This window comes from Danio rerio, chromosome 22 (assembly GCF_052040795.2).
Source record: "Danio rerio strain M-AB ecotype USA chromosome 22, GRCz13ab, whole genome shotgun sequence".
Lineage (NCBI taxonomy): Eukaryota > Metazoa > Chordata > Actinopteri > Cypriniformes > Danionidae > Danio > Danio rerio.
In genome coordinates, this window is record NC_141042.1 from 36,535,280 (window position 1) to 36,560,120 (window position 24,841).

The following is a 24,841-nucleotide window of genomic DNA, read 5'->3' on the forward strand; positions in this document are numbered from 1 at the left end:
TCATTATTATCAAGCTCGAATTCGCTGCTGAAAATGGAAGCGATCCTGGAGCATGTGCTACATAGATAAACACAGCATGTAATTATGGTGAATAGATGTCTGTGGGCTGATTGGCGCCTGCTGAAAGAGGTCAAAAAATGGAAAGGAACGAATCAGGTTGTCCCCGTTTCCTCGGAACAGAACATCCCACACAGGAACTGTTTGTTTGTTACCCATACAACATGCTGAGGCTCACACTGAGAACCAGGATTTAAAACAAAACTAAGCATTGCTGACAGTCAACATGAATGTTACCATATGACAAAAATACATATTTTATTTATTATTTTGGATTCCACTTATGTCCCAGATTATGCTAGTACATATGAATTACATTGATTTGAAAAGAATACAGTTTATATTTTTGTATTATTTATTATATATGTACAGTAGCTAAAATATAGTCAGCAAAAATATATATTTTTTTGTTTTGTAAAACACTTTTTGGAGAAAAAATAATTAAACACTGTAAAAAGTGATTATTTATTTTACTTAACAAGTGGGTAAAGCTGACTTTACTTAAGGTGAGTAAACATTCATTCTTTTTCTTTTCGGCTTAGTCCTTTTATTAATCTTTATAAAAAGATCTAAAGTGTGTTTCCTACAAAAAGACAAAGCTGGTTATGTTTCACAGCTGTCTTTTTCTTTGTTGTTTTTCGCTCGACATTATGACCACTGCTCCCTTTAAGCCCTCGCAATATGCCTTTAGCCAGGAGAGCTCACGCGGAGTGGAGCTTTCAGTAAGGGACCATCGGAAAAGTGCTTCTTTTTTTTTTTTTTTTTTTGCTTCGCTCAGCGCGAGCTCTCCCAGCTAAACGTATATTGCGAGGGCTTAAGTGTGTGTGTGTGTGTGTGTGTGTGTTTGCTTGTTTGTTTGGTGCTGTCTATGTTTGTGTATGAGTTTGAATGAGAGACAGTGTGGTGCTGTGTGTCTGTGTGTTTATACAGACAGCTTGTTATAGACTCCCCCCAAAATAAAACAATGTGTATAGAAAGCATCGTCAATGCACCGTGATGCACCGAGATATCGAATTGAACCGAATTAATGGCATGATAATCGTAACCGAACCGAGCCGTGAGACCAGTATAAGTTTACACCTCTAGTGCAAATGCATTTGCTTTTTAAACAGCGTGGTGCAAAACGTCAATACAACTCTTGAGCCAAGCTTAAACTAGCAAACAACTATTGCGTTGCGCCTTGCGCCACATTGCGCCGGGTGTAGGATAGGGCCCATTCTCTTAAAAGAGGCAAGTTGACTTAAAAAAATAATAATAATAATAATTAAATAAAACTTGAGTAAATCTGTTGTCTCAAAACAGCAAGTTGACTTAACTTAAAAAGCTGAGTAAAATGTTACCTTAAAAGCAGCAAGTTGACTTTACTTATAAAAGTGAGCCAACATATAGCCTTAAAAGCAGCAAGTTGACTTTACTTAAAAAAGTGAAGAAACACTTTACTCTACTAAAAAGGTGAGTAAACACATGGCCTTAAAAGCAGCAGGTTGATATTTCTTAAAAAAGTGAGCAAACACAGTGCCTTTAAAGCGGCAATTTGACTTTACTTAAAAAAGTGAGTAAAAACGGTGAGAAAGCGGTGAGAGCGTCAAAGTAGCTGGAAGTCCTTAATTTTTATTTTATTTTTTTTTTCTTATCTTATCTTTAAAAAAGCTGGAATCTCAAGCCACAATAAATAAATATATATTCAGAATATTTCAAACACATGAACGCATTGAATAATTAAATGGAGCAAAGCCACACCACATGCAACTTGATCTTCTATTGTTAAATGAATTTAAAAAACAGTGTGCAACCTTTTTACGCTAGAAAGCATGTTTTATGAGGGAATGTAGCTGATATGATATTCTGTGAAGGCACCTTTAATATGAGATCAATGTAGCAAACTTTGACGCTCTCACTGCTGGAGATGAAGGCAGACAGCGATGTTGCCAGACTGGCCAGAGCAAACTTTGACGCTCTCACCACATTCTGTGTGAAAGAATGCACAGTTAAAAGTGGCAAGTGTGTAAACAGATTGCCTTAAAAGCGGCAAGTTGACTTTACTTAAAACAGTGAGCAAACACGTTGCATTAAAAGTGACAACACTGTAAAAAAAATATTGCTGATTTACATTTTTTAGTTGAATCAAATTAACATTTTTAGTTATCTCAGCTTACATCAGTCAAATTGACAACATATTAAGTTAAACTTCGTATAACTTAAAAAATAAGTTAAATTAACATACAAAAGTGTTGTCTTGACTTTGTGTTATTCATTTTTTTACAATGAAGTTGACATAAAAAAGTGAGTAAACCTATATTTTTCTTAATAATTATGCATACAGTTCATTTACTTAAAAAAATAAGCCAAAGTGTTTACTCTAAGTAAAGTCAACTAATCATTTTAAAATCAACAGGGTAACTCACTAATTGTAAGTAGAGCCAACTCATCAATATTTTTCAGAGTATTTATGCAGCTTGAAGTCTGATGTTTGAGAAAATAAAAGCAATAGTTTATCACTAACTTTATCAATTCTTTCACTTTTTGATTTGTATTTTTTTATTTCTATTTGTACCATATAGCAGAAATTAAGAAAATAAAAAAAGACTATTGATAATAATATATAAATAGCATTAGGGCAATTTATCTTCATCCTTGCACACTTATCTTCATTTATTTTTTTATTTATTTTTCTCCATGACTCAAATTTGTTAGACATTTTCAATCAATAGAGGTGTCACACTGAAGGATTAGAACATGAATAATCATTATATAAATGTATATACAAAGACATAACAAACATTATAGTGTATTATAATAACAGTTATAGCTACATAATAATACAAATTATAATAGTGTTATTAATACTGCTAACTTAAAGCTATCAACGACAGTGAAGATGTGAAGTTACGTCAACAACCCAGCAGCATTCAGATCTGCGCAAAGTTTCATATAGGCTGCAAAAACACAAGTGCATCACTCTCCCTGAGCGTTTCTACTGAAAATGATAATAACAGCAATTCTGCAGACAGAGTTGGCCAATTTTCCATTTATGTTTTCTTTTGTGAGGGGACTGAGTAGCTGTCATTTTCATGAAGTGCCATTGCGAGTCTAAATTCAAACACTCCATTGCCCAGAGGACGCTGAACTCTGGCTCTTCACTCCAAAAGCGGCTTTAAACACATCATTCTGAAAGCGAGAGGAACTGCACAGATAAACATGTTCTTTATGATGAGTATTATTGTCTTGTTTTGAAGTGAAAATAGATGTTGAGAAGTTGGGATCACATGCTTAGACAAATACTACTTTTTTTAAAAAGACATTGTTTATTTGAAAAACTGTTTAAAAGTGTATATATATATATATATATATATATATATATATATATATATATATATATATATATATATATATATATATATATATATATGTATATATATATATATGTATATATATATATATATATATATGTATATATATATATATATATATATATATATATATATATATATATATATATATATATGGGCGAGGCAGTGGCGCAGTAGGTAGTGCTGTTGAATCACAGCAAGAAGGTTGCTGGGTCGCTGGTTCGAACCTCGGCTCAGTTGGCGTTTCTGTGTGGAGTTTGCATGTTCTCCCTGCCTTCGCGTAGGTTTCCTCCAGGTGCTCCGGTTCCCCACACAGTCCAAAGACATGCGGTACAGATGAATTGGGTGGGCTGGGTTGTCCGTAGTGTGTGTGTGTGAATGTGTGTGTGGATGTTTCCCAGAGAAGGGGTTCCGGCTGGAAGGGCATCCGCTGCATAAAAACTTTTTGGGTGAGTTGGCGGTTCATTCCGCTGTGGCGACCCCCGGATTAATAAAGAGACTAAGCCGACAAGAAAATGAATAGTTGAAGTCAGAATTATTAGCCCCCTTCACATTTTTTTCTTCTTTTTTAAATATTTTCCAAATGGTGTTTAACAGAGCAAGGAAATGTTCACAGTATGTCTGATAATTTTTTTTTTTTCTGGAGAAAGTCTTATTTGTTTTATTTCGGCTAGAATAAAAGCAGTTATTAATTTTTTAAAAAACATTTTTGGGACAAAATTATTAGCTCCTTTAAGCTTTTATATATATATATATATATATTATATATATATATATATATATATATATATATATATATATATATATATATATATATATATATATATATATATATATATCTTCTACAGAACAAACCATTGTTATAAAATAACTTGCCTAATTACCCTAACCTGCCTAGTTCACCTTATTAATCTAGTTAAGCCTTTAAATGTCAAGCTGTATAGAAGTTTCTTGAAAAATATCAGGTAAAATATTATTTACTGTTATCATGTCAAAGATAAAATAAATCCGTTATTAGAAATTAATTTTTAAAACTATTATGGTTAGAAATGTGCTGAAACAATCTTTCCTCCATTAAACAGAAATTGGTGAAATTGGTGAAACAGTGAAAACAGTGGCGCTAATAATTCAGGGGGGCTAATAATTCTGACTTCAACTATATATATATATATATATATATATATATATATATATATATATATATATATATATATATTAGTGCTGTCAAAATTAGTGAGTTAACGCATACGATTAATTTGAAAAAATAATGCGTAAAAAAAATGTACGCAATAAACGCAGTTGCAGTTTTTTTATTTCCTGTTTTGGTCGTGTATGTAACATGCAAGGAAATATCGATAGGAGCAAGGAACCACTTTAAGAAGGCAAGTTTCAGTATAAAACAATCAATGTCGCATTACCAGGCTATCCAGCGTTTCCTCCAGAGTTTTATGCAATTTTGGGAGTTTCATTTTTAACTTTCGACTTCTGTTTTAATGGAATTTGATACTGCATGGCGAACGGAAAGAAAAAACTACGCATTTCGTGACTCAGTGGTCCTTTGAGGTAATCAAAAATGGCTATTTACATGGTAGACTCTTAATAAGAGTATTATCTTAATCATATTAAAATCGGAGTATTGGTGCCAGAAGTTGCCAGATGAAGTCTGTTTTACTTTCTGTAATAAATATGGCTGTCAAGCCAGGATCTTGATGGTTTATTATGGGTGTGTTGTTTACATAAAGAAATCTGTGTTACAAGTAAATGTAATAAACAAATAAATTTTGAATTTAAATAGTTTTTGTCTTGCGATTACATTATTTCACATTTGAATAGCCACAATTACAAGTTTCAGTCTTGTAAATCTGATTAATAGCGATTGATTTTCCAAAAAAGTGTGATTAATTAATCAAATTTAATCGATTGACATTACTAATATATGTACACACAACCATCTTTTGCTGTAAAGACATCTAGTCATTCACCCGAGAAAACAAGACAAAAATGATGATTAGCAGAATGCCTGTTCAGAGCCTGATTGCCTTTTGGCACAAGACACCGAAAGCTGACAGATAAGACTATAAACATTGGAGCTAACTATCTCATTACATCTTATTAATGGTGGCAGGGGCAAATGTGCCACTTATGCAATAACCTGCGCACAGGAGCACATCAGAGAAACCCAAAAACTGATTACAAATTCACACAGTCTTTCCAATCCTGCCCTCTTTAATTGTGTCTTCTTGCTTACAGTCGTGATCTTGGACTACAGCCAAGTCCTCTCTCCCATGTCATCCATCAGACCTGCCTCTCCTTTGCCCCCCAGCGCACACTGTTGTTCCAGGGACGCCGCCATGTGCTTTCTCTCTCATCACATACTCAGACCCTTGATATCTGTAAATTGGCCCTCACACCAACAGTGTCTCCGGGGCGATGCAGACTGTCGTTGCCAGCTGTCTTCAGCTAAAAAAAAAAAAAAAAAACTGTCGCCACCTTCAGTTCTTGAATATCTCACCTCGGCGTTCAGAGACTCCCGCGGCAGACAGGACACTCAATAAATGAGAATTCTCAATGGCTACCTCTCGCCAAGACCACAGACAGGTGGAAAACAACATCTGGATTTAAAAACAAAATCCAAAACATTCACTCTCAGCTCTATCTGTGCACATTACAAGAATGCAAAATGGAAATGGAGCAAAAAAATGTTGGATTAAATAGCGTAAGATGCAATTATGTGTCCAGTGTGGCTAAGTTTAACACAAACACATGTACAGTGCATTCAGAAAATATTGATAGCGCTTCACTTTTTCCACATTTGTTTACGTTAGAGTCTTATTCCAAAATGGATTACAATGATTTATTTCCTCAACATTTTACCCACAATCCCCCATAATGACAATGTGAGTTTTTGAAATTGTTGCAAATTTATTCAAAATATATAAGCTGAAAAATCACATGTATTCAAAGCCTTTACTAAATACTTTGTTGATGCACCTTTGGCAGCAATTACAGCCTCAAGTCTTTTTGAATATGATGCCACAGGCTTGGCACACCTGTCTTTGGAGTTTTTTGCCCATTCCTCTTTGCAGAACCTCTTAAGCTCTATCAGGTTGGATGGGAAGCAAAGAATTCAATTTTAGTCTCATCAGAGCACAGAATTTTGTTTTTTATGGTCTGAGAGTCCTTTAGATGCCATTAGGCAAATTCCAGGCGGGGGGTGTCTTCCGTCTAGCCACTCTACCATACAGGCCTGGTTGTTGTATTGCTGCACAGATGGTTGTCCTTCTGTAAGGTTCTTCTCTCTCCACAGAAGAGTGCTGAAGCTCAGACAGAATGGGCATCGGGATATTGACCACCTCCCTGACCAAGGCCCTTCTCCCCGATCACTCAGCTTAGATGGCCGGCCAGCTCTAGGAACAGTCCTGGTGGTTCCAAACATCTTCCACTTACGGATGACGAAGGCCACTGTGCTCAGTGAAACTTTCAGAGCAACAGAAATTGTTCTGTAACCTTCCCTAGCCTTGTGCCTAAAGAAAATTCTGTCTCAGAGGTCTACAGACAATTCCTTTGTCTTCATCCTTGGTTTGTGCTTTGACATGCACTGTCAACCCTTAGACCTTATATAAACAGGTGTATGCCTTTTTAAATTATGTCTAATTAACTGAATTGACCACGACTGAACTCCAATGAAGCTGCTGAAACATCTCAAGAATGATCAGTGGAAACAGAATGTACCTGAGCTCCATTTAGAGCTTCACAGTAAAGGCTGTGAATACTGATGTACATGTGATTTTTCAGCTTTTTTATTTTTAATAAATTTGCAGCAATTTCAAAAACTCTTTTTTCACATTGTGATGATGGGAGACTGTGTGTAGAATGCTGAGAAAAAAAATAATGAGTTTAATCCATTTAGGAATAAGGCTATAACAATAATTGCATACAATTTCAATACTGCAACTTAATCTGACAATATACTTACTACTTTGGCACCATTTGCACTAGTTTCGTTATTATGGTGTTATGGTTATGTTTGACATCTATATTACTCCAACATATTCGAGCCATGTAAACTGAGCATTTCGAAAATGCTGAAGATCCTGAATTAGCTTGTAAACACTGGTGTTTCAATTCAGTATTGACCAGGGATGTGTGTTATGGGGAGTTTACCTCCAACCATCCGCCAATCAAACACAACCGCCTCTAGCTTTCTAGTGGTCTTGAAGACTCTGATTTGCATGTTCAGGTCTGTTTGATTAGTGTTGGAGCAAAACTCTGTAGGACACCAGCCCTCCAGTACAGAGTTTGCCCACCCCTGGTATAGATAGACTGAAATTGACTATCGTCAAAGTAAAGGCACCAGTCTGGACAAACCATATTAGTGAAACTAGTGTAAATGCAGCCGTAAGGCCCAAGTACACTTCAAATTAAGATATTTTTCTTTTGAGGGCAAGAATAGGTTCAAAAAGGCTTGGTGAAGATATTGAACTAGGCAACAAGACAACAGATAAGCATATAGAATTTCAAATTGCCATCATGGTAGTGCAGTTTGCAAGTTCTCCCCGTGTTGGCATGGGTTTGCTTCGGGTGTTCTGGTTTCCCCCACGGTTCAAAGACATGCGGTACAGGTGATTTGGGTAAGCTAAATTGTCCATAGTGCATGTTTGTGAATGTAAGAGTGTTTGGGTGTTTCCCAGAGGTGGGTTGCGGCTGGTAGAGCATCCGCTGTGTAAAACATATGCTGGATAAGCTGTGGCGACCCCTGATTAACAAAGGGACTAAGCCGAAGAGAAAACGAATGAATGAATGAATTTCTAATTGTTTTTATGACAGAAATGTGACTTCAGTACGAACATCATTGCTTAAAATGTAAAGATCTGATCATCATTTTGGATTCTTATCTCCAAAAGACAACTGTTTGTAACCATATTTGTACTGTTTTTAAACACTCCCAATGCCCCCTGAGCTGCAGTGCATGGGGTTAAAAATGTTACAGTGCTCAAGTAAGTGTGAAAGTGGCAAACATCATTCTCCAACCCAAAGAACATCATCCGAGAAGCGCCACCACAGTAACCAAAGTAGCTGATGTAACCAGTCACAGTTTGAAAATGTATTACTCATCATTCAAGAGTTCACACTTAGCTCATGATTGATTACAAAGTGTATTTGGTATGCTGTCCCAGGAGAAAGCTCTGAGGTCATAAGATCCACGAGCTCAGGGCTCCCTCCCAGTGCAGGGCGAGAGTGGAGTTTGAGCTCAGGTAGATCTCGAGAACTCCCTTGCTGTTGTAGCTAATGAACAAATAGGGATTGCTGTGAAGAGATGACTAGTTACTAGGAGCATGACTATGGTGTCGATTTGGATTGAACTTAGGTTGCATGTTTTTGTATGGTGGGAGGAAAACGGGGGACCCAGGGGAAACCCACAATAGCATGGGGAGAATGTGTAAACTCTGCACAGAAACGTCGGCTGGCTTGGTAAGGACTAGAACCAGTGACATTCTTGCTGTAAGGCAACAGTGCTAACCACTGAGCCACCGTGCCGCCCATCAGGAGGAGTAGGGGTGGAAGATGGCTGTGCTATGGAATATAGGTTATTTATGGAGATTTAGGAATCATCTGATTGATGAATCATGAATTAGCTAATGCGGGACCAGCTGTGTTCAATCATAAGTAATGATGGTAATTGGTAATTTTTTACTCAATCTTAATTTCTCGAATGTGAATACAACTTAATATAAATTATTCTGGCCAATCATTGGACAAAAAATGTCAAGGAGTTAAAATGAAAAGTATTTGGAGCATAAAAATGGGAATGACAACTGTAATACTCAGTGAGTAATACTCAATGAATGCCAATGTGACACGCAAGAACATTCCGATGAATCACCATTTCCTAATTTGGTATTAGGTATTCCCGTATGCATTAGTCAAATACAAATAAGAATTTTTACAAGCTATTCAATTCAAACACTGGCCCAAATCTCATCTATTATATATCAAGAACGCCTGAATACCACCATTTGGTGCATTGTTAACCTCAATGAACCATTTAATGAACCACCATTTGGTCATTTGGTTTTCAGTCTGGTCTCAAATGTGTTGGTCGGATACAATTTACGTTTTACAAATTATTCTGGTCCACTGGGGCCAGTAACACATGAGAACCACCATTTGGTACACAATTTAGTCTAATAAAGTAGGCATTTTGCGAATTTAGCTTATGGCCTACCAAATGTTTGCAAAGAACAAAACTTGAGAAAGGTATGCTTGAAAAGAGACCAACTTGTTTAGTTTTTTAATTTTTTAAATTTTTTTTATAAGATTTAATTATTAGATTTTTTTGACAGTTAACAAACAAAATAAAAAGATTCAATAACAGTACAAACAGAAATATATATATATATATATATATATATATATATATATATATATATATATATATATAACAGTACAACATTGATTAAAAAAAATGAAAATAAACCACACTATAACCCTCATATTGTGCGACACACAGTATATGACATGCATAAACACTATATGATGTGCATAAATCAATTTTCAAATTGAGCATATAAACAGGTCTGTACCAGACGTTGAGGTTGACAGCATGGTGTATTAAGTAAAATAAACAGTAATAATAAAACAAAATAAATTAATAGAAAAAAAAAATTTGAAAAAAAAATTAAACAAAAAAAAAGCGAGAGAAAAGGGAAAATGTATTAAACTAAATAGGCTGGGGGGTGGCATGTTCTTAAAACTTGTGGTTTTATGTTAAGAAAAGGTTGTATGTTTGTGGTATATCAGCAGCACTAATACTAACTGGAAGCACAGATCAAAACAAAAATGCAAGAATGGCAACCATTCACTCCACAGTAATTGCCTCAAGTCTCAGAGATTTGACATGTTCCAAAAATGGCAACCAAATATTAGAAAATTTGACCACTGAACCTCGAAGACTATGTTTAATTTTTTCAAATTTAACAAAAAATAAGGCATCTTTAATCCACTGAGTATGGGATGGGGGTTGAGGAGACTTCCACAGCAACAAAATGCACCGCCTAGCTAATAATGACAGAAAAGCTATTAATTCAGAAAAATAAAATGGTAAACTTGTTTAGTTTTGTCATGCTTGCATGTAGCAAATATGCAATAAGAGCCTCAACAATAAACCATGGAGATATGGAATAAACAAATTGCACAACAAAGAACCGAAGGCTAAGGATTTTTAGTTAGTTCTTGCTATTTCTGTGTTCACTGTGCATCAGACAGTTTGAGAACAGACTGTGGGCGGTCTGTAGGTGTTGTCAGTAGTCCCTCTGAACCTGGTGCTGTGTTACTACAAACTTGATATAAGGTGTAGGCGGCAGTCCCATAGTTTCCACTTGATCCAAGTAGGTCCAACCTTGTTTAGATAGATCAGCTTGACTACTTTCAAGTAGGCCCCATTTTGACCTAGCAGACCATTTTGGTAAACCAGATTAGAGCCGCTGGACCACCAAAAACACAGCTCCAATGTGTTCAGCCCCAATGAATAATTGACTGCCAAGAGCATGAGACCGTTAAAATTCAATTTTGCGCAATAAACAGCTTTGCTACTGCATTGGATCCTTGCTGTAAACTCTGGCACTTGAAGCAGCTGCTCTGTTGCTTTCCTCTGACTGTTGTGTACGTCATCGGTTAATTAACAGAGTTTTCACAGTTTTAATTGGTTCAAATATTACTAAATATCTCAGGACAAGCATCAGATATCTGAGAGAAATGTGAAGGGGCAGGTTATACAGTACAGAACAATTCTGCCTAACAATTTCTTTGTCATGCTTTTTATTCCGTTAGCATGAAGTCAATAGTATTGATTCTTACATTAATTACTCCAGATACTCCAGAGTGTTTACCCCTTGTGCAGATATTGACTTAACCACAGGCTACAAGACAAAATACAGGAATGTACGATTTCAGAATGATTTCACTACTTAGAAAAAAACACACAGTAATTATGCATATCATTGCCTTAAAAATGTAATGCTCTGCTCAAATTTAGGTTGTTGGCTCTAAATATGTGTTTAAAATATTAGAAAAGGGGAAAACAGCCTTGAAGGCATGCTTCTGTTTGCTTGTTATGAATGTTCCCAAATTCCGGCTGACAATCTTGATGAACGTGTCTTGTAGCTGACTGGGAATTGAGAATCAGTCAGCCTGAACTAGCCATGATGAGCTGAGAGAAGCTTATGTAATTGAAAGCTCTGTTGCAGAGGAGAATGCACTTTGTATTCTGAAACCAAGCGCTAATAAGCTGGAGTCAATGAGCCTGACAGAGTTCTTCAGGTTTATCAACAAAAAAAAAAAAAAAAGAAAGAAAGAAAAGGGAAGACGGTACCCTGCTGAAAAAAACAGCTTAAACCAGCCTAGGCTGGTTGGCTGGTTTTAGCTGGTCGACCAGGCTGGTTTTAGAGGGGTTTTGGCCATTTCCAGGCTGGTTTCCAGCCATTTCCAGCCTGGTCTTAGCTGGCCAGGCTAGGAGATGACCAGCTAAAACCAGCTTGACCAGCTTAAACCAGGCTGGTCAAGCTGGTTTTAGCTGGATTTAGCTGGTCATTTTCCTGCCTGACCAGCTAAGACCAGGCTGGAAATGGCTGGAAACCAGCCTGGAAATGGCCAAAACCCCTCTAAAACCAGCCTGGTCGACCAGCTAAAACCAGCCAACCAGCCTAGGCTGGTTTAAGCTGGATTTTTTCAGCAGGGTAGGAAAACAGTGCTAACTTTCATACACTTTCCATTCATGGCAGGCTCTTAATATAGCCTATCAGGTTTATAATTCCCTGCTGGAAGATCGTAGCTTTGTATGTGTGAAGCCTGGTAATTAGCTAGTTCAAACTGATCATTAGGTGGTCAACCAGTCACTATATTCCTAAAAACAGCTTGAGCAGATGCTAGCTGGTTTGTTGCTGCTAATTGCGCTAAAGATCAACTTACTCCAGTCACACAAGACTATATAGTTACCAGCTAAAGGACAATTGTCATCAAGTGTTTCAGTCAACATGCAAATATCAGCAATTTTTAGAAAGAAAAATAGCATATTGCAAACATCAACAACTTTTTTGAGCTAACAGTCACCGTGCTTAAAAAATGCTTGACTACCTTACATTCTGATGAGCAGCTAGCTAGTTTATTGTGGTTAATTATGTTAAAGACCACATACTGGAATTGATATTCTGTACAATTACCATCTTAAGCATCTTATTGTAATCCCAGATACTGAAAGATTCCACAGCAAGAAAACCTGCATGCTGTAGCAAGTGTTTTATGGACAAAAATGCGCTATTAGCATTTACCTGTGCACTTTCTGCTTGTGTCTTCTCTTTTTGAGGAACTCATGAGCTTGCAGTTGAAGTTTTCCTCCCAGAATTCAGCAAACCAGACGTTCCTTCTATTGTTTTCTAGTGTGCGTGATGTAAAGTAGGCATCAAATCCTGAAAAACAAGAAAAAATACCATTAGCGATAGCATTTTCCACACTTTGGTAATGTAATGGTTGATTTAGCTATTGGGTAGAAGTTTTCCCAGAGCACTCAAAGCATAGTGTGACTCTGCTGAAAAATACAGAAAAGAAAGACAGAGCTGTCTTGTGGATACCAAACACATAGTCATTTTAAGTCTGCAAGATTGTTAAAATACAAAAGGGGGGATCTATTGAGCCAGAGCCTGTAACTTTAGCTAAAAAACTGTTTCATCACAATCCATGCATTCATCCATTTCCTTCTGCTTTGCGAAGTTTATTTATAAACTACTTTTGAGAGGATCACATGCTATGATTACTCGCGGCTGGTCCAGCATTTTCAATTCATGATTCACCAATCAGACGATTCCTAAGCCGATATAAATACTCTAAGTTTCATATCACAGCCATCTTCGATTTGAAGAATCCCCCCTTCCATCCTACTCCTCCTCCTTCCCTAAATGGGTGGCACGGTGGCCCAGTGGTTAGCACTGTTGCCTTACAGCAAGAACGTCACTGGTTCTAGTCCTTACCAAGCCAGCCGACGTTTCTATCCAGTTTACACATTCTCCCCATGGTCACGAGTGGTTTCCCCAGGGTTCTCCGGTTTCCTCCCACCATCCAAAAACAAGCAACTTAAGTTAACTGAGCAATCCAAATTGGCACCATAGACATGCTCCTAGTAAGTAGTTATCTCTTAAGAGCAATCCCTATCTGTTTATTAGCTACTACAGGAGGGGAGTTCTCTTGCTCAAACTCCCCTCTCACCTTGCAAACATGAGGAAGCCCTGGGCTCAAGGATCTTATGAGCTCAGGGCTCCCTCTCCCAGGACAGCATGCCAAAGTCGCTTTATAATCAATCATCAGCTAATTGTGAACTCTTGAAGTCCCTCATTTATCAGAGATCGCCACAGTAGAATGAACCTCCAACTAGTCCGGCTTATGTATTACGCAGCAGATACCCTTCCAGCCACAACCCCAGTACTGGAAAACACCCATACAGTCTCGTTTTCACACACGCACTCATACACTATACCCAATTTTGTTTACTTTTGTTTACCCAATTTTAACTCACTTAAATTGGGAAACCGGAGCACCCAGAGGAAACCCATGTGAACACAGGGAGAACATACAAACTCCCCTAGTGGCAAAGAATTCTGGCCCAGATTTGGCAAAAAGCTGGCACAGCAGGCATTCATCCGGCACTGGCATACAGCATGTGGGCCAAAAATGGCCCGGGTTTGGCAGAGGTGGCACCGTTTTTAAGGCGGCACACAAGATTTGGGCCAGATGAAAAACGTAGTATTTGGCCCAGATTTAAAAATTTGATAAGTGGGCCATGTGAGTTTGGCCAGTCTTGACCCACATTTAAAATACACTAAAATCATTTTTGAGTAAAGAAAAAAAATTCTACCAATCAGGTCACTTTGAGAAAAAGCGTGCCCATAGTGTGCCTAAAGCGCATCACTCCATGGGTTTATCAATTTCATTGTAATCGTGACACACCAACCTATCTGGCCCAGTTCAGGCCCAGTTATGAGTTATTAACTTGGCTGAGACTTGGCCCAGATATGGTCTGTGTTTGGCCCTTGTCTGGAAGCCAGATTTGGTCCAGTCATGTACCGTAATTCACTGCGGCATGTGGGCCAAGCAAAACCTGATTGTGTGGGCCACAGCTGGGCCAGAGAAATTTTGCTATGTGGGTCCATACAGAGATAGCAATTGGTCCAGTTGAGACTCAAACCAGCAACCTTCTTGCTGTGAGGTGACAGTGCTACCCAATAGGCCACCGAGACGCCACTCATCACAAATCACATTGCACAAATTCTTACAAATTCAGTACCTTGTTAAGTAGCCATGCGATCAAGTTTTGCAACAAATTTTTGACTCTCCCTAAAAAAATATTGGTTTCCTTTCTTGACATTTTTCTCATCATGAAGCAGAGCATTTAATCAGACGACTTGCTATCAGCAGTCAAACACTAACATTTATCAATCTGCATCCTAAAGAGTCTTTTGAGCCTGTCCTTGTTGTCTTGCATCAAGGCTAATAACATGCCTCATCTAAATAGGTTTGTGGCGTAATGAGGCTTTCATCCACAGTGTAGCTGCAAGGACAAAGGTCAGCAGAACATTTAATTTAGCCGGAGGCATCGGCTAACCTTACATAGTCATGGCTCATTTAAACTTTGTTTGCTTCCACTCTGCAAACTGCAAAAGAAGTGGGTCCGGGTCTGCTTTGCCCACTAGAAAATAAATGTTAAGCAAGAGATAAGGTGTTATCATTAAGCTGCAACAGCAAAGCTGCCCTAAGCCTGTCAACACATGCAGCAGAAGTCTTTAATGCACTCCTGGGTCTTGCATACTCTCGAGTAGGAGCAAGTATTCTACCTATCTTTGGCTCCCAAGCTGCATGCCTGGAGTTGGCAACTTGAGGGCTGTAGCCTGGTGGTGACGCCAGTTCCTTTTTTCTTTCAATGGATGACTAGAAATTTAAAAAGTAAATACTGAAAGTGCACTTAAACTATGTGAATGACTGACTTACAGAATCATATGATTTTGAAGTACTGAGATATGAATGAATGATTAGATTGATTGGATGAAGTGGATTGGTTTGGATGATAAGCACTTAAAATCACAGTCAGTGAGGGTGGTTGTGTGCTCTTGGATATCAGTGGTTGCCCACTCAAGTTTTGGTGATGGGGAATACTAGTGGATGCCTTTTATTACAGCCCCATCCCAATTTCCCCAAATGGTTTAACTTTATGTCCAATTTTTAGTGATGAGGCATCGTAGTGTGTGCTATTGTTTTTAGAGCAAAATCACCCCCATTGCCCCCAAAACCCAAACTGTCAAATTACGCTCTATAAAATGCCACTGGTTCTAACTGTGAAACTGTTGCAAGTGAAATTTGAACCTAGGTTTTAACTTAGCCATGTGCACCACGAGCACATGCAGTAACTCAAAGGATGTGTCTCTCAGTAAGTCCCTTCAACTCCCTTCTCCTCATCCACCTTCAGTGTGCATTCATCTGATTGATGCAACGGCAGCTGATTGGTGGAGGGAAGACATAGTGATGAAGCCCAATATAATATGGGGATGCTTAGGAGGCCATTATGGACAGAGGCCAGTGGGCAAATTTGTCCAGAATGCTGGGGTTGAACCCCAACAGCTTTTCAAAGGACATCCTGGGATTTGTAATGACCACAGAGAGTCAAGACCTTGGTTTAACATCTCATCCGTAAGATGGCACTCACTGAGCAGTATAGTGTTCGTGTAAATATACTGGGGACTGTTAGGACCCGCGCAGACGGCAGGTTAAGTGCCCCTCCTGGTCTCACTAACACCATATCCAGCAAAAACCTAGCTTTCCTTTGTGGTCTTCCATCCAGGTTATCACCGGTAGTAGCCCTGTTTAGATTCAGAGAGCTAGTTGCCTGCTATATGGTCCAGCATTCCCAATGAACATACCAATGAATTATTGTGCAAACAACTGATTTAAGAATGGTTTTCCAAGCAATTTCCAAGACAATTTTAGCACTTTATTTAACCGGAAACTCATTTTGCTCATGAGCAACAAAAGATTTGGAAGAGAGTTGTTAAAGTTTTGAACTTGTTTCAGTGTTTTCTTCAGTTTGACCCGGTTTCCCTTTGTTCCTGTTCCTGCCACTTATCTGTTCCCATGGTCACTAATTCCCTTCACCTCTGTTGATCCTTAGTTTCATCCTTAGTTTTATCTTTAAGTTAATCAGTAAGTGTATTGAAGTTTTTTAGCCACCTTTAATCTTTTTCCAGTCTCGTCTTTACTCAATGTTGATGTTTCTCCTGTTCCCAATTCTCTTGATGTTTGAATGTATGTAACTTCAGTTCATTAAAAATTGGTGTTTATTATATATATCCTTTCTCGTCTTCTCATAAATTTTGCTACGCCATCTGTTAGAAAACTCTTGTGAGCTAAAAATAAATAAATAAATAAAAAATCCAAGTTGCACTGGGACCCACTACATGATCTTCAGATCCTAAGCAAACTTAAAACCATGGGAGGCGAAAGATATAGGGACATCTTCAGCAGATGCTCCTGTCAGGCAACATGACTGCACAACAGGAAAACCTGCTTAATGAAATGTGATTTCAGAAGAATAAAAAAAAATATGGGTCAATGCTCCAACATATGAGTCAATACTCCATTTTTAAAAACATGTTGGTATCTGCCATGTTTTACTGTAGCTTTAAAAGCACACAACATCTAGTTGGTGAATTTGCCTACTCTCATCATATAAGCAGAGCTGGATAAAAGCAGAGCTGGATCTTACTCAGGAGCAGCAAAATAATCTCAAATAATTGGTCATCGGTCAGCCACTGGGCTTCGTCGGGCCACTGGTCAATGTTGGTTCAGAAGGTTGGTTTGGTGAGTTTCACAAGTTGCCTCTTGTCAGTTTGAGTTGGGCCAATTCTGCAATGTAGAATTTTACCTAGCATTTATTCATTCATTCATTTTCTTTTTGGATTATATTCATCAGGGGTCGACATAGTGGAATGAACATCCAGCATATGTTTTATGCCACGGATGCCCTTCCAGCTGCAAGCCATCACTGGGAAACACCCAGACACATTCATTCACACTCATACACTACAGACAATTTAGTTTACCCAATTCATCTACAGCACATGTCTTTGGACTTGTTGGGGAAACCAAAGCACCCGGAGGAATCCCACGCCAACATGAGAACATGCAAACTACCCACTGCGCCAACGCACCTCCAATTTTCTCCTCCTATTAATTTTTTTTTAAACAAGCTACAGTGTACATATATCAGTGTTCCCCAAGAATGTAAATGTACCCGAAGTAACCTAAAGACCAAGTAGCCAGATGTTAAAGGGCATCGGCCTAAGAGAGCAGTCGGATTATTCAGCAATGATTCAGAGCTCGAGAACAATAACTGAAGTGACATACCCAAGTAAGAGATTCAAGTCAAGAAGGAACACAAAGAAGTTGGCTTTAGCTTCACTGCATCTCTCTAATATTTGCAGATGATATGAATTATTAGATTATAAGACATACGTCCACAATCCCTCCATGTGGAGTGACAAGTACTGCAATAATGGTACTAAAAGCTGCTTTGTTCGACAGGAGTCTGTTTTCAGTAGCTTGGTGTGTCTCAGCCAGGCCCGGATTAAGACCTCAGGGGCCCCTGGGCACATTGTCTTGTAAGGCCCCCTACCTGGCCGCACCCCTATAGTTGAATTTAAAAAATAAGAATTTAATAATTTTTAAATAAAATGAATCTATAATTTTTTGGCCACATATTAAATAAATGATAAATAGTACATGTGTATTTATAGTTTACAAAGATTTAACTTATTTTTCAAAGCATTGAATAAAAATACTAATAAAACTATATATATATATATATATATATATATATATATATATATATATATATATATATATATATATATATATATATATATATATGTGTGTATTTATGTATATTTTCTGTCTGTCTCTCACACGATGAATCCAGTCCGTGCTGCGCTGCCGTTAGCCTCCTCCGCCTGGTTAATGCTAGCCACTCATCATTTAAAGTTACCATAACGTCTTCTTCTGTACCCTCATTCTCCTGATCATGGGTCAGTTTAAAGATAGTGTGTATGGAAAATGCCTCAATAAAGATGCCTCCTCTCCTCTTTCTCTCGCGTTTGCTAAATCCACTTGTCCACTCATTTTTAATCTATGACAGATATAACGTTACAAATACAGTCTGCTCAGTTTAGTGCCGGTTATTACAAAACTGACGTTTCCGCGCTTGACCAATGACAGCCTTCTGTTTAGTTAAAGAAAGAAAGGCAATTTAAATATAATAATAATATTAATATGTGATCGCGATTTTTTACCTCAGAGGAAATACAGTTGTCTGAGCAATATAGTTTTTGCAGAGAGGGAGGCACCTATAAGGCTAAACATAAATGTTAAATACCCACGAGACACTTGTGACTTTATATCACATTTGCATTATTTAAAAAAATGTTTCCTTCCTGTTAAAAATAAATATATTTCCAATCTGATATGTAACGGGGAGAAAAAAAAAGTAGCACGAGTTCAGCTGATGGTGGATTCGAACCGAGTTGATGTTCAATAGCGTCAAAACATGAAGTTGCACGCCTTACAAGGTGCGCCACTGAGGCTGTATTACTAAATAGCTCTTTACTCATCTTGTCTCTATCAATCAGGCATCGATGGGCGTAAACCCTGAATATCTTATTCCAACTAGATTCCAACTAGATGCGCTGTTTGTAATTAGCCTAAAAAGACACTCCGAAATTGTCTTTTTTCTCCCCGCTCGCAGGGGCCCCTAGTGCGCACAGGCCCCTGGGCCTGTGCCCATAAGGCCCATTGGTTAATCCGGCCCTGGTCTCAGCCCAAATATGACACCAAACAGTTAAGGATTTCAGACATCCTAAGTTGGGAAAAGTCATTTCCGGGTGGGACACAGATGATTTGCAGAAGGTTGGGGGAGTAAAAGTGGGGTGATGTGGTGGTGGATGACCAAAGAGAAGGAGAGGTATGTGACGTATTTAAGGACTGGGGAGGTGGAGGGCATCTGGGAGACTCTATGCATACGCGGGACACTCCCGGAACTTCCAGAAGACCTGGGATGCCTGGGATTTAATTAAACCTGACATACCTTAAATCAATGTTTCTCCACATTACTGGAGGACCACCAGTGTGCACATTTTCTGTGTCCCCTAACCAAACACACGTGATTCAAATCATCAGCTCATTCAAGAGTTCACACTTGGCTAATGATTGATTATAAAGCTTGTCTGGCATGCTGTCTCGGGAGAGAGCCCTGAGCTTATAAGATCCTCGAGCCCGGGGCTCCCTCCCGTTTGCAAGGCGAGAGTGGAGTTTGAGCTCAGGTAGATCTTGGGAACTCCCCTGCTGTAAAAGCTGATGAACCGATAGGGATTGCTCTTAAGAGATAACTACTTACTAGGAGCATGTCTATGGTGCCGATTTGGATTACTCAATTACATTAACTTGCATGTTTTTGGATGGTGGGAGGAAACCGGGGAACCCAGGGGAAACCTATGTAAGGATGGAGAGAATGTGTAAACTCTACACAGAAACGTCAGCTGTTTTGGTAAGGACTTGAACCAATGACGTTCTTGTTGTGAGGCAACAGTGTTAACCACTGGGCCACCGTGCCAACAATCTAAGAAAATCGGACGAGTTGGGGTGGAAGGGGGGATTTTTCAAAATGAAGATGGCTGTTATATGAAACTTACGGTATTTATAGTGGCTTAGTAGTCGTCTGATTGGTGAATCATAAACTGGATAATGCAGGACTAGCTGTAAGTAATCATAAGCACGTGATCCTCTCAAAATTAGATTAATTAGTCACTTAGCAGAGACTGAAAAACCTGTAATGGGTGTGACAGACAAAGGAGACATCCAAAACATGCAGTGTTGGGAAACATGGTTGAGAAACACTGCCTTAAATCACACTATACCCTCCAAATCTCGAGGAAACACTGACAGCTAAAATTGAACTTGTGTTACAGATCAGAAACATGTCAGAGTAAGTGGAGTAATTGCAAAGCCACGGCTCTGACACCAAACCATAAATGAAACTCTATCAGAAACACCGTCTGTGTAAAATCATCCATTTGATAAATGTCCAATTTTACACGCGCACACACTGTTGTTATACATGATTCCCAATGAAATCAGAGCATAACAAATTGCTGCAGACAATCCTCGTAAAACTCTTCTTACATAAAATGTACTATCGTAAATTATTTTACGAACAAATCCTAAATTACATTTGTTCTGTCCATGTTTAATGAACAAACCCAGTGCTCCTAATCACTACGCCATTCAGATCTAAGCTAAAAACAGCCTTTTCTGCTCCGTGGCCTTAAGCTAAATGATTCCTCAGGCAGACTGATGCATGTGTTCAGTTTGTTTGTCAGATGACCTCGACCAAATGCGCTCTACACATCACTCCACAGGCGTACTTGACTCAGAATCGGATCCTCAGCAGGTTGGCGTGCTTGCTCATAAATTCTACTAATTGCAGCTTATTTGTACACAAGCCTTGTACACAAGAAACTCCCGAAGGCCCGTCTGTGTCGTTTTCTCTGTGTCTGGAGGACAAAGCTCAAGGCTTCACCTTTTGTTTAAAGCGTTCAACATCTGCTCTGCTGCGGAGTAATTAGCAGGCAGCCCGCGAACCTCCTCTACGGCGGGTTCACCAACTGTCCTTGCTATCTAATAATGTCACATGTTTATAAATATTAACAACGTATCTAAAATAAGACTTCTGACCGCACATTGCCTCAGATGCCTATGGAGCTATTAGATGTGACACAAAATGCTCAATGAAGTGCTAGACATGAAAAAAAGATGGCGGGGACTTTTGAAATGATCCATTGCGTATGGCTTTGCGCTCATAATTTATGGTTTGAATGCATTTGATGTGTATTTCATATTTGACCATGGACCACAAAAAAGGTGTGTGTGTAAACTTTTGGAAATTGAAAGTTGTGCAGCACTGTAGCTCAGTGTTTAGCATGGTCGCCTCACAGCAAGAAAGGTCGCTGGTTCAAGATCTGGCTGGGCCAGTTGGCTTTTCTGTATGGAGTTTGCATGTTCTCACCGTGTTAATGTGAGTTTCCTCCAGGTGCTTCTGCTTCCCCACAGTCCAAACACTTAGTGTATGGGTATTTGTGTGTGTGTGTGAATATAAGAGTGTATGTGTGTTTCCCAGTACTGGGTTGCAGCTGGGATGGTATTGGCTGCATGAAGCATATTCCAGAATAGCTGGTCTTTTATTCCACTGTGGCATCCCCTGATTAATAAAGGGACTAAGCTGAAGTTAAATGAACAAACACAAGTAATTGGCAACCAAAATAACAATGGAGAATCCTCATGAATGAAATCGCCACCTACTGGTCTGGCATAAATAACACATTTGCCGTTCAATATGAACGGGGGCCATTTTGACAGCATTTTCATTTTTATATGAATGTTTATATATATATATATATATATATATATATATATATATATATATATATATATATATATATATATATATATATATGTATCGCTGCATAAAACATATTCTGGAATATATTCAGCGGTTTATTCCGCTGTGGTGACCTTAACCATGAACACTTAACACACTGGTGAACACTTAACACACCCCATATAGACTCTTCCATACCCCTCACTGCACACCATCAATATGTAGCGTGCACTGCACTTTAACCAATCCATACTTGAAACAATACTGCCAACAACTATGTGGACACCTATTCATTTTACATATCGATGTCAATTGGCGGGGGTTGGATGGGGGGTGGTGGGTGATGGAGGTGGGTGTTCTTGAGACCTACCTGAGCTCAAAGTCCCCTCTCACACTGCAAACATGAGGGAGCCGCGGGCTCGAGGATGTTATGAGCTCAGGGCTCTCTCCCGGGACAGCATTCTAAACTTGATTTCAAGAGTTCACACTTAGATACTGTTTGACAACTTGTTAGCAAGTTAGCAGATTTGGCATGGTGTCCCCGGAGAGAGCCCTGAGCTCGGAGATAGTTGAGCCCAGGGCTCCCGCCAGGTCCATAAAGCATGTGAGGGGAGTACGAAATCAGGTGTTCTCGAGAGCTCCCCTTCGCAAAAGAGGAAAGGAGGAGAAGGGGTGGATGGGGGGTTTCTTCGGAAAACGAAGATAGGGGTGTAGATCTTAGCTAGGTTATTTATAGTGAGTTTGGATCGTTCTGATTGGCTAGCTAATGAGCGTAGATGAATGGCCGGCTGCAGTCAATCATATCACGTGCTCCTCTCGAAATTAGTTTATGAAACTTCATTTATAATTAATCAACAGCTAAGTGTGAACCTTGAAATTGTAATTAATCAATGTTACAATTAACTCCTTTTTAGGGGTTTAAAGACAAATTAAATAAAAAAAATCTAATTTAATTTGTTCAAATAATAAAAAATAACAATAATAATAATAATAAATAAATATTTCATATTGTGTGTGGAGAATTTCCCCTTTCTCTATCCCAGTATCACTAAAAGTTTTCACTGTACTTAAAATATAAAGGGGAGGGGGGCTCAAAATAAAGGAATTTTTATTTACTGCTTAGCAAAGCAAATCTTTTTTTTTTTTATATTCAAAAAGTTTAAATGAAATAATTAAATTGCCAACAATTACAGAAAAGAGTGAGGCCAAAATAACAAACAAAAACAAAAGCTCCCTAAATAGTTAAGAAGTCAAAAATTATCTATAACAAAACAATTTAAATTTAATGAAACTAATCTTGGGCATCACAGTGGCACAGTGGGTAGCACGATCACCTCACAGCAAGCAGGTTGCTGGTTCGAGTCTAGACTGGGTCAGTTGGCATTTCTGTGTGGAGTTTGCATGTTCTTCTGATGTTTGCATGGATTTCCTCTGGGTGCTCCGGTTTCCCCCACAGTCCAAAGGCTTGCAGTACAGGTACAATTAAATATAAGCTAAACTGTCCGTAGTGTATATGTGTGAATGCAAGTGTATATGGGTGTTTTCCAGTAATAGGTTGCAGCTGGAAGGGCATCCACTGTGTAAAATATGCTGGATAAGCTGGCAGTTTATTCTGCTGTGGCGACCCCTGATTAATAAAAGGGACTAAGCCGAAAAGAAAATGAATGAATGAATGAATGACATTGATCTTACCTCGCCCCACTAAAACCTAAACAGAAGAAAACATGAAAGGGAATAAACCCAAAATAAATCGCAACCAGTTTTTCTTTTCAAAGTTTTAATAATGCAGTAATAGTAGTAAACATTCATATCTACTAAGTCATCATTATGTTCATTAAACCATAGAATAGACCCATCATAACAACATTAAAATCAAAACCGCACTTAACAGTACAACTCACGACCTATGATATGTGTTTTGCTAAGAGAAATTGTTTGCATTTTTAATAAACATTATGAAATCAATTCATCTTTGGAAGCAAACCAAACATCAATACTTTCCGATCTATCAGGTGTTCTAATAATTCTGGCCCCCTCTGAATATGCATATATGTATATTTCTCCTTAGGAAAGGCTTATGAACCAGCATGAACTCCTTTCAAAGCACATGTAGGCAGTCACATGCGTCTTTTCAATATTCGCCATGGAAGATTAATTCAGCCAGGCCTACGCATCCCACGTCCAATCCATTGTCATGGGAACCATGAAAGCGAATGAAGCGAGGTTTCCCACTGCCACCTCATGCATCCTGAAGCAATTTATAAAACATTACGCTCAACTTTTCCAGACACCCCCGATGCCTGGAGAAGAGGCGTTCTTCGTTTAGCCCATCAGAAATCCGAAATGCTCGCGGCGTCAAGTCATGCGAGAAAACCTCAGGTGACAATCACTGGTTCTGACGACACTTCAAATAAAGTGCCTGAGCCTTCGAGTGCCACGCTAGATCTCTCGCTGTGATTTTATAGATGGTCCGAGGTTAAACGTTGCTCAGAGCCTGTAGGGAGGGAAAAGGCAAACCGAACTGATCTCCAAATCAACAAGGATCACACTCCAAGCTGTCACTCCGCTTCGAGAGTCTCTGAGCGGCTGATATAACGTTGTTGCGGAGCGCGACCGGCTAATGCACTCGCAATTTGTCTCCGTCTCTGAAGTAAGCTCCAGACAGATGGGGGCTGACAACTTCAGATCGATTCCGCTAAAACAAGTCGTTGGGGGAGGTGGTGAGAAAACAGATCATAATTTAGATGAGCATCATGCTTGCATAATTTCAGCGACAGTTTGTGTCAGATGCACAGAGAGGATATGGAAATAAGGTTGGGTTACTTATAAAGTGTTTCAGAATGAATCACATACACACTCACTAGCCACTTTTCGAGGGATTGTTTACACAGCAAAACATATAAAAGTTGCA

General features: G+C 38.7%; 1 protein-coding gene across 7 annotated transcripts in view; it reads right to left on the minus strand.

The window, feature by feature from the left end:
• Window positions 1-24,841, minus strand: part of grm7 (glutamate metabotropic receptor 7) — a 367,182-nt gene that overhangs the window by 138,337 nt on the left and 204,004 nt on the right. For all 7 annotated transcript variants that reach the window (XR_015520998.1, XR_015520996.1, XR_015520997.1 and 4 more), the window contains 1 exon segment: window positions 12,734-12,871. Coding sequence is in view for 3 of the 7 variants with exons in the window: in XM_087302215.1 (XP_087158341.1) it covers window positions 12,734-12,871 (138 nt within the window). In the remaining 4 variants the exon portion in view is untranslated.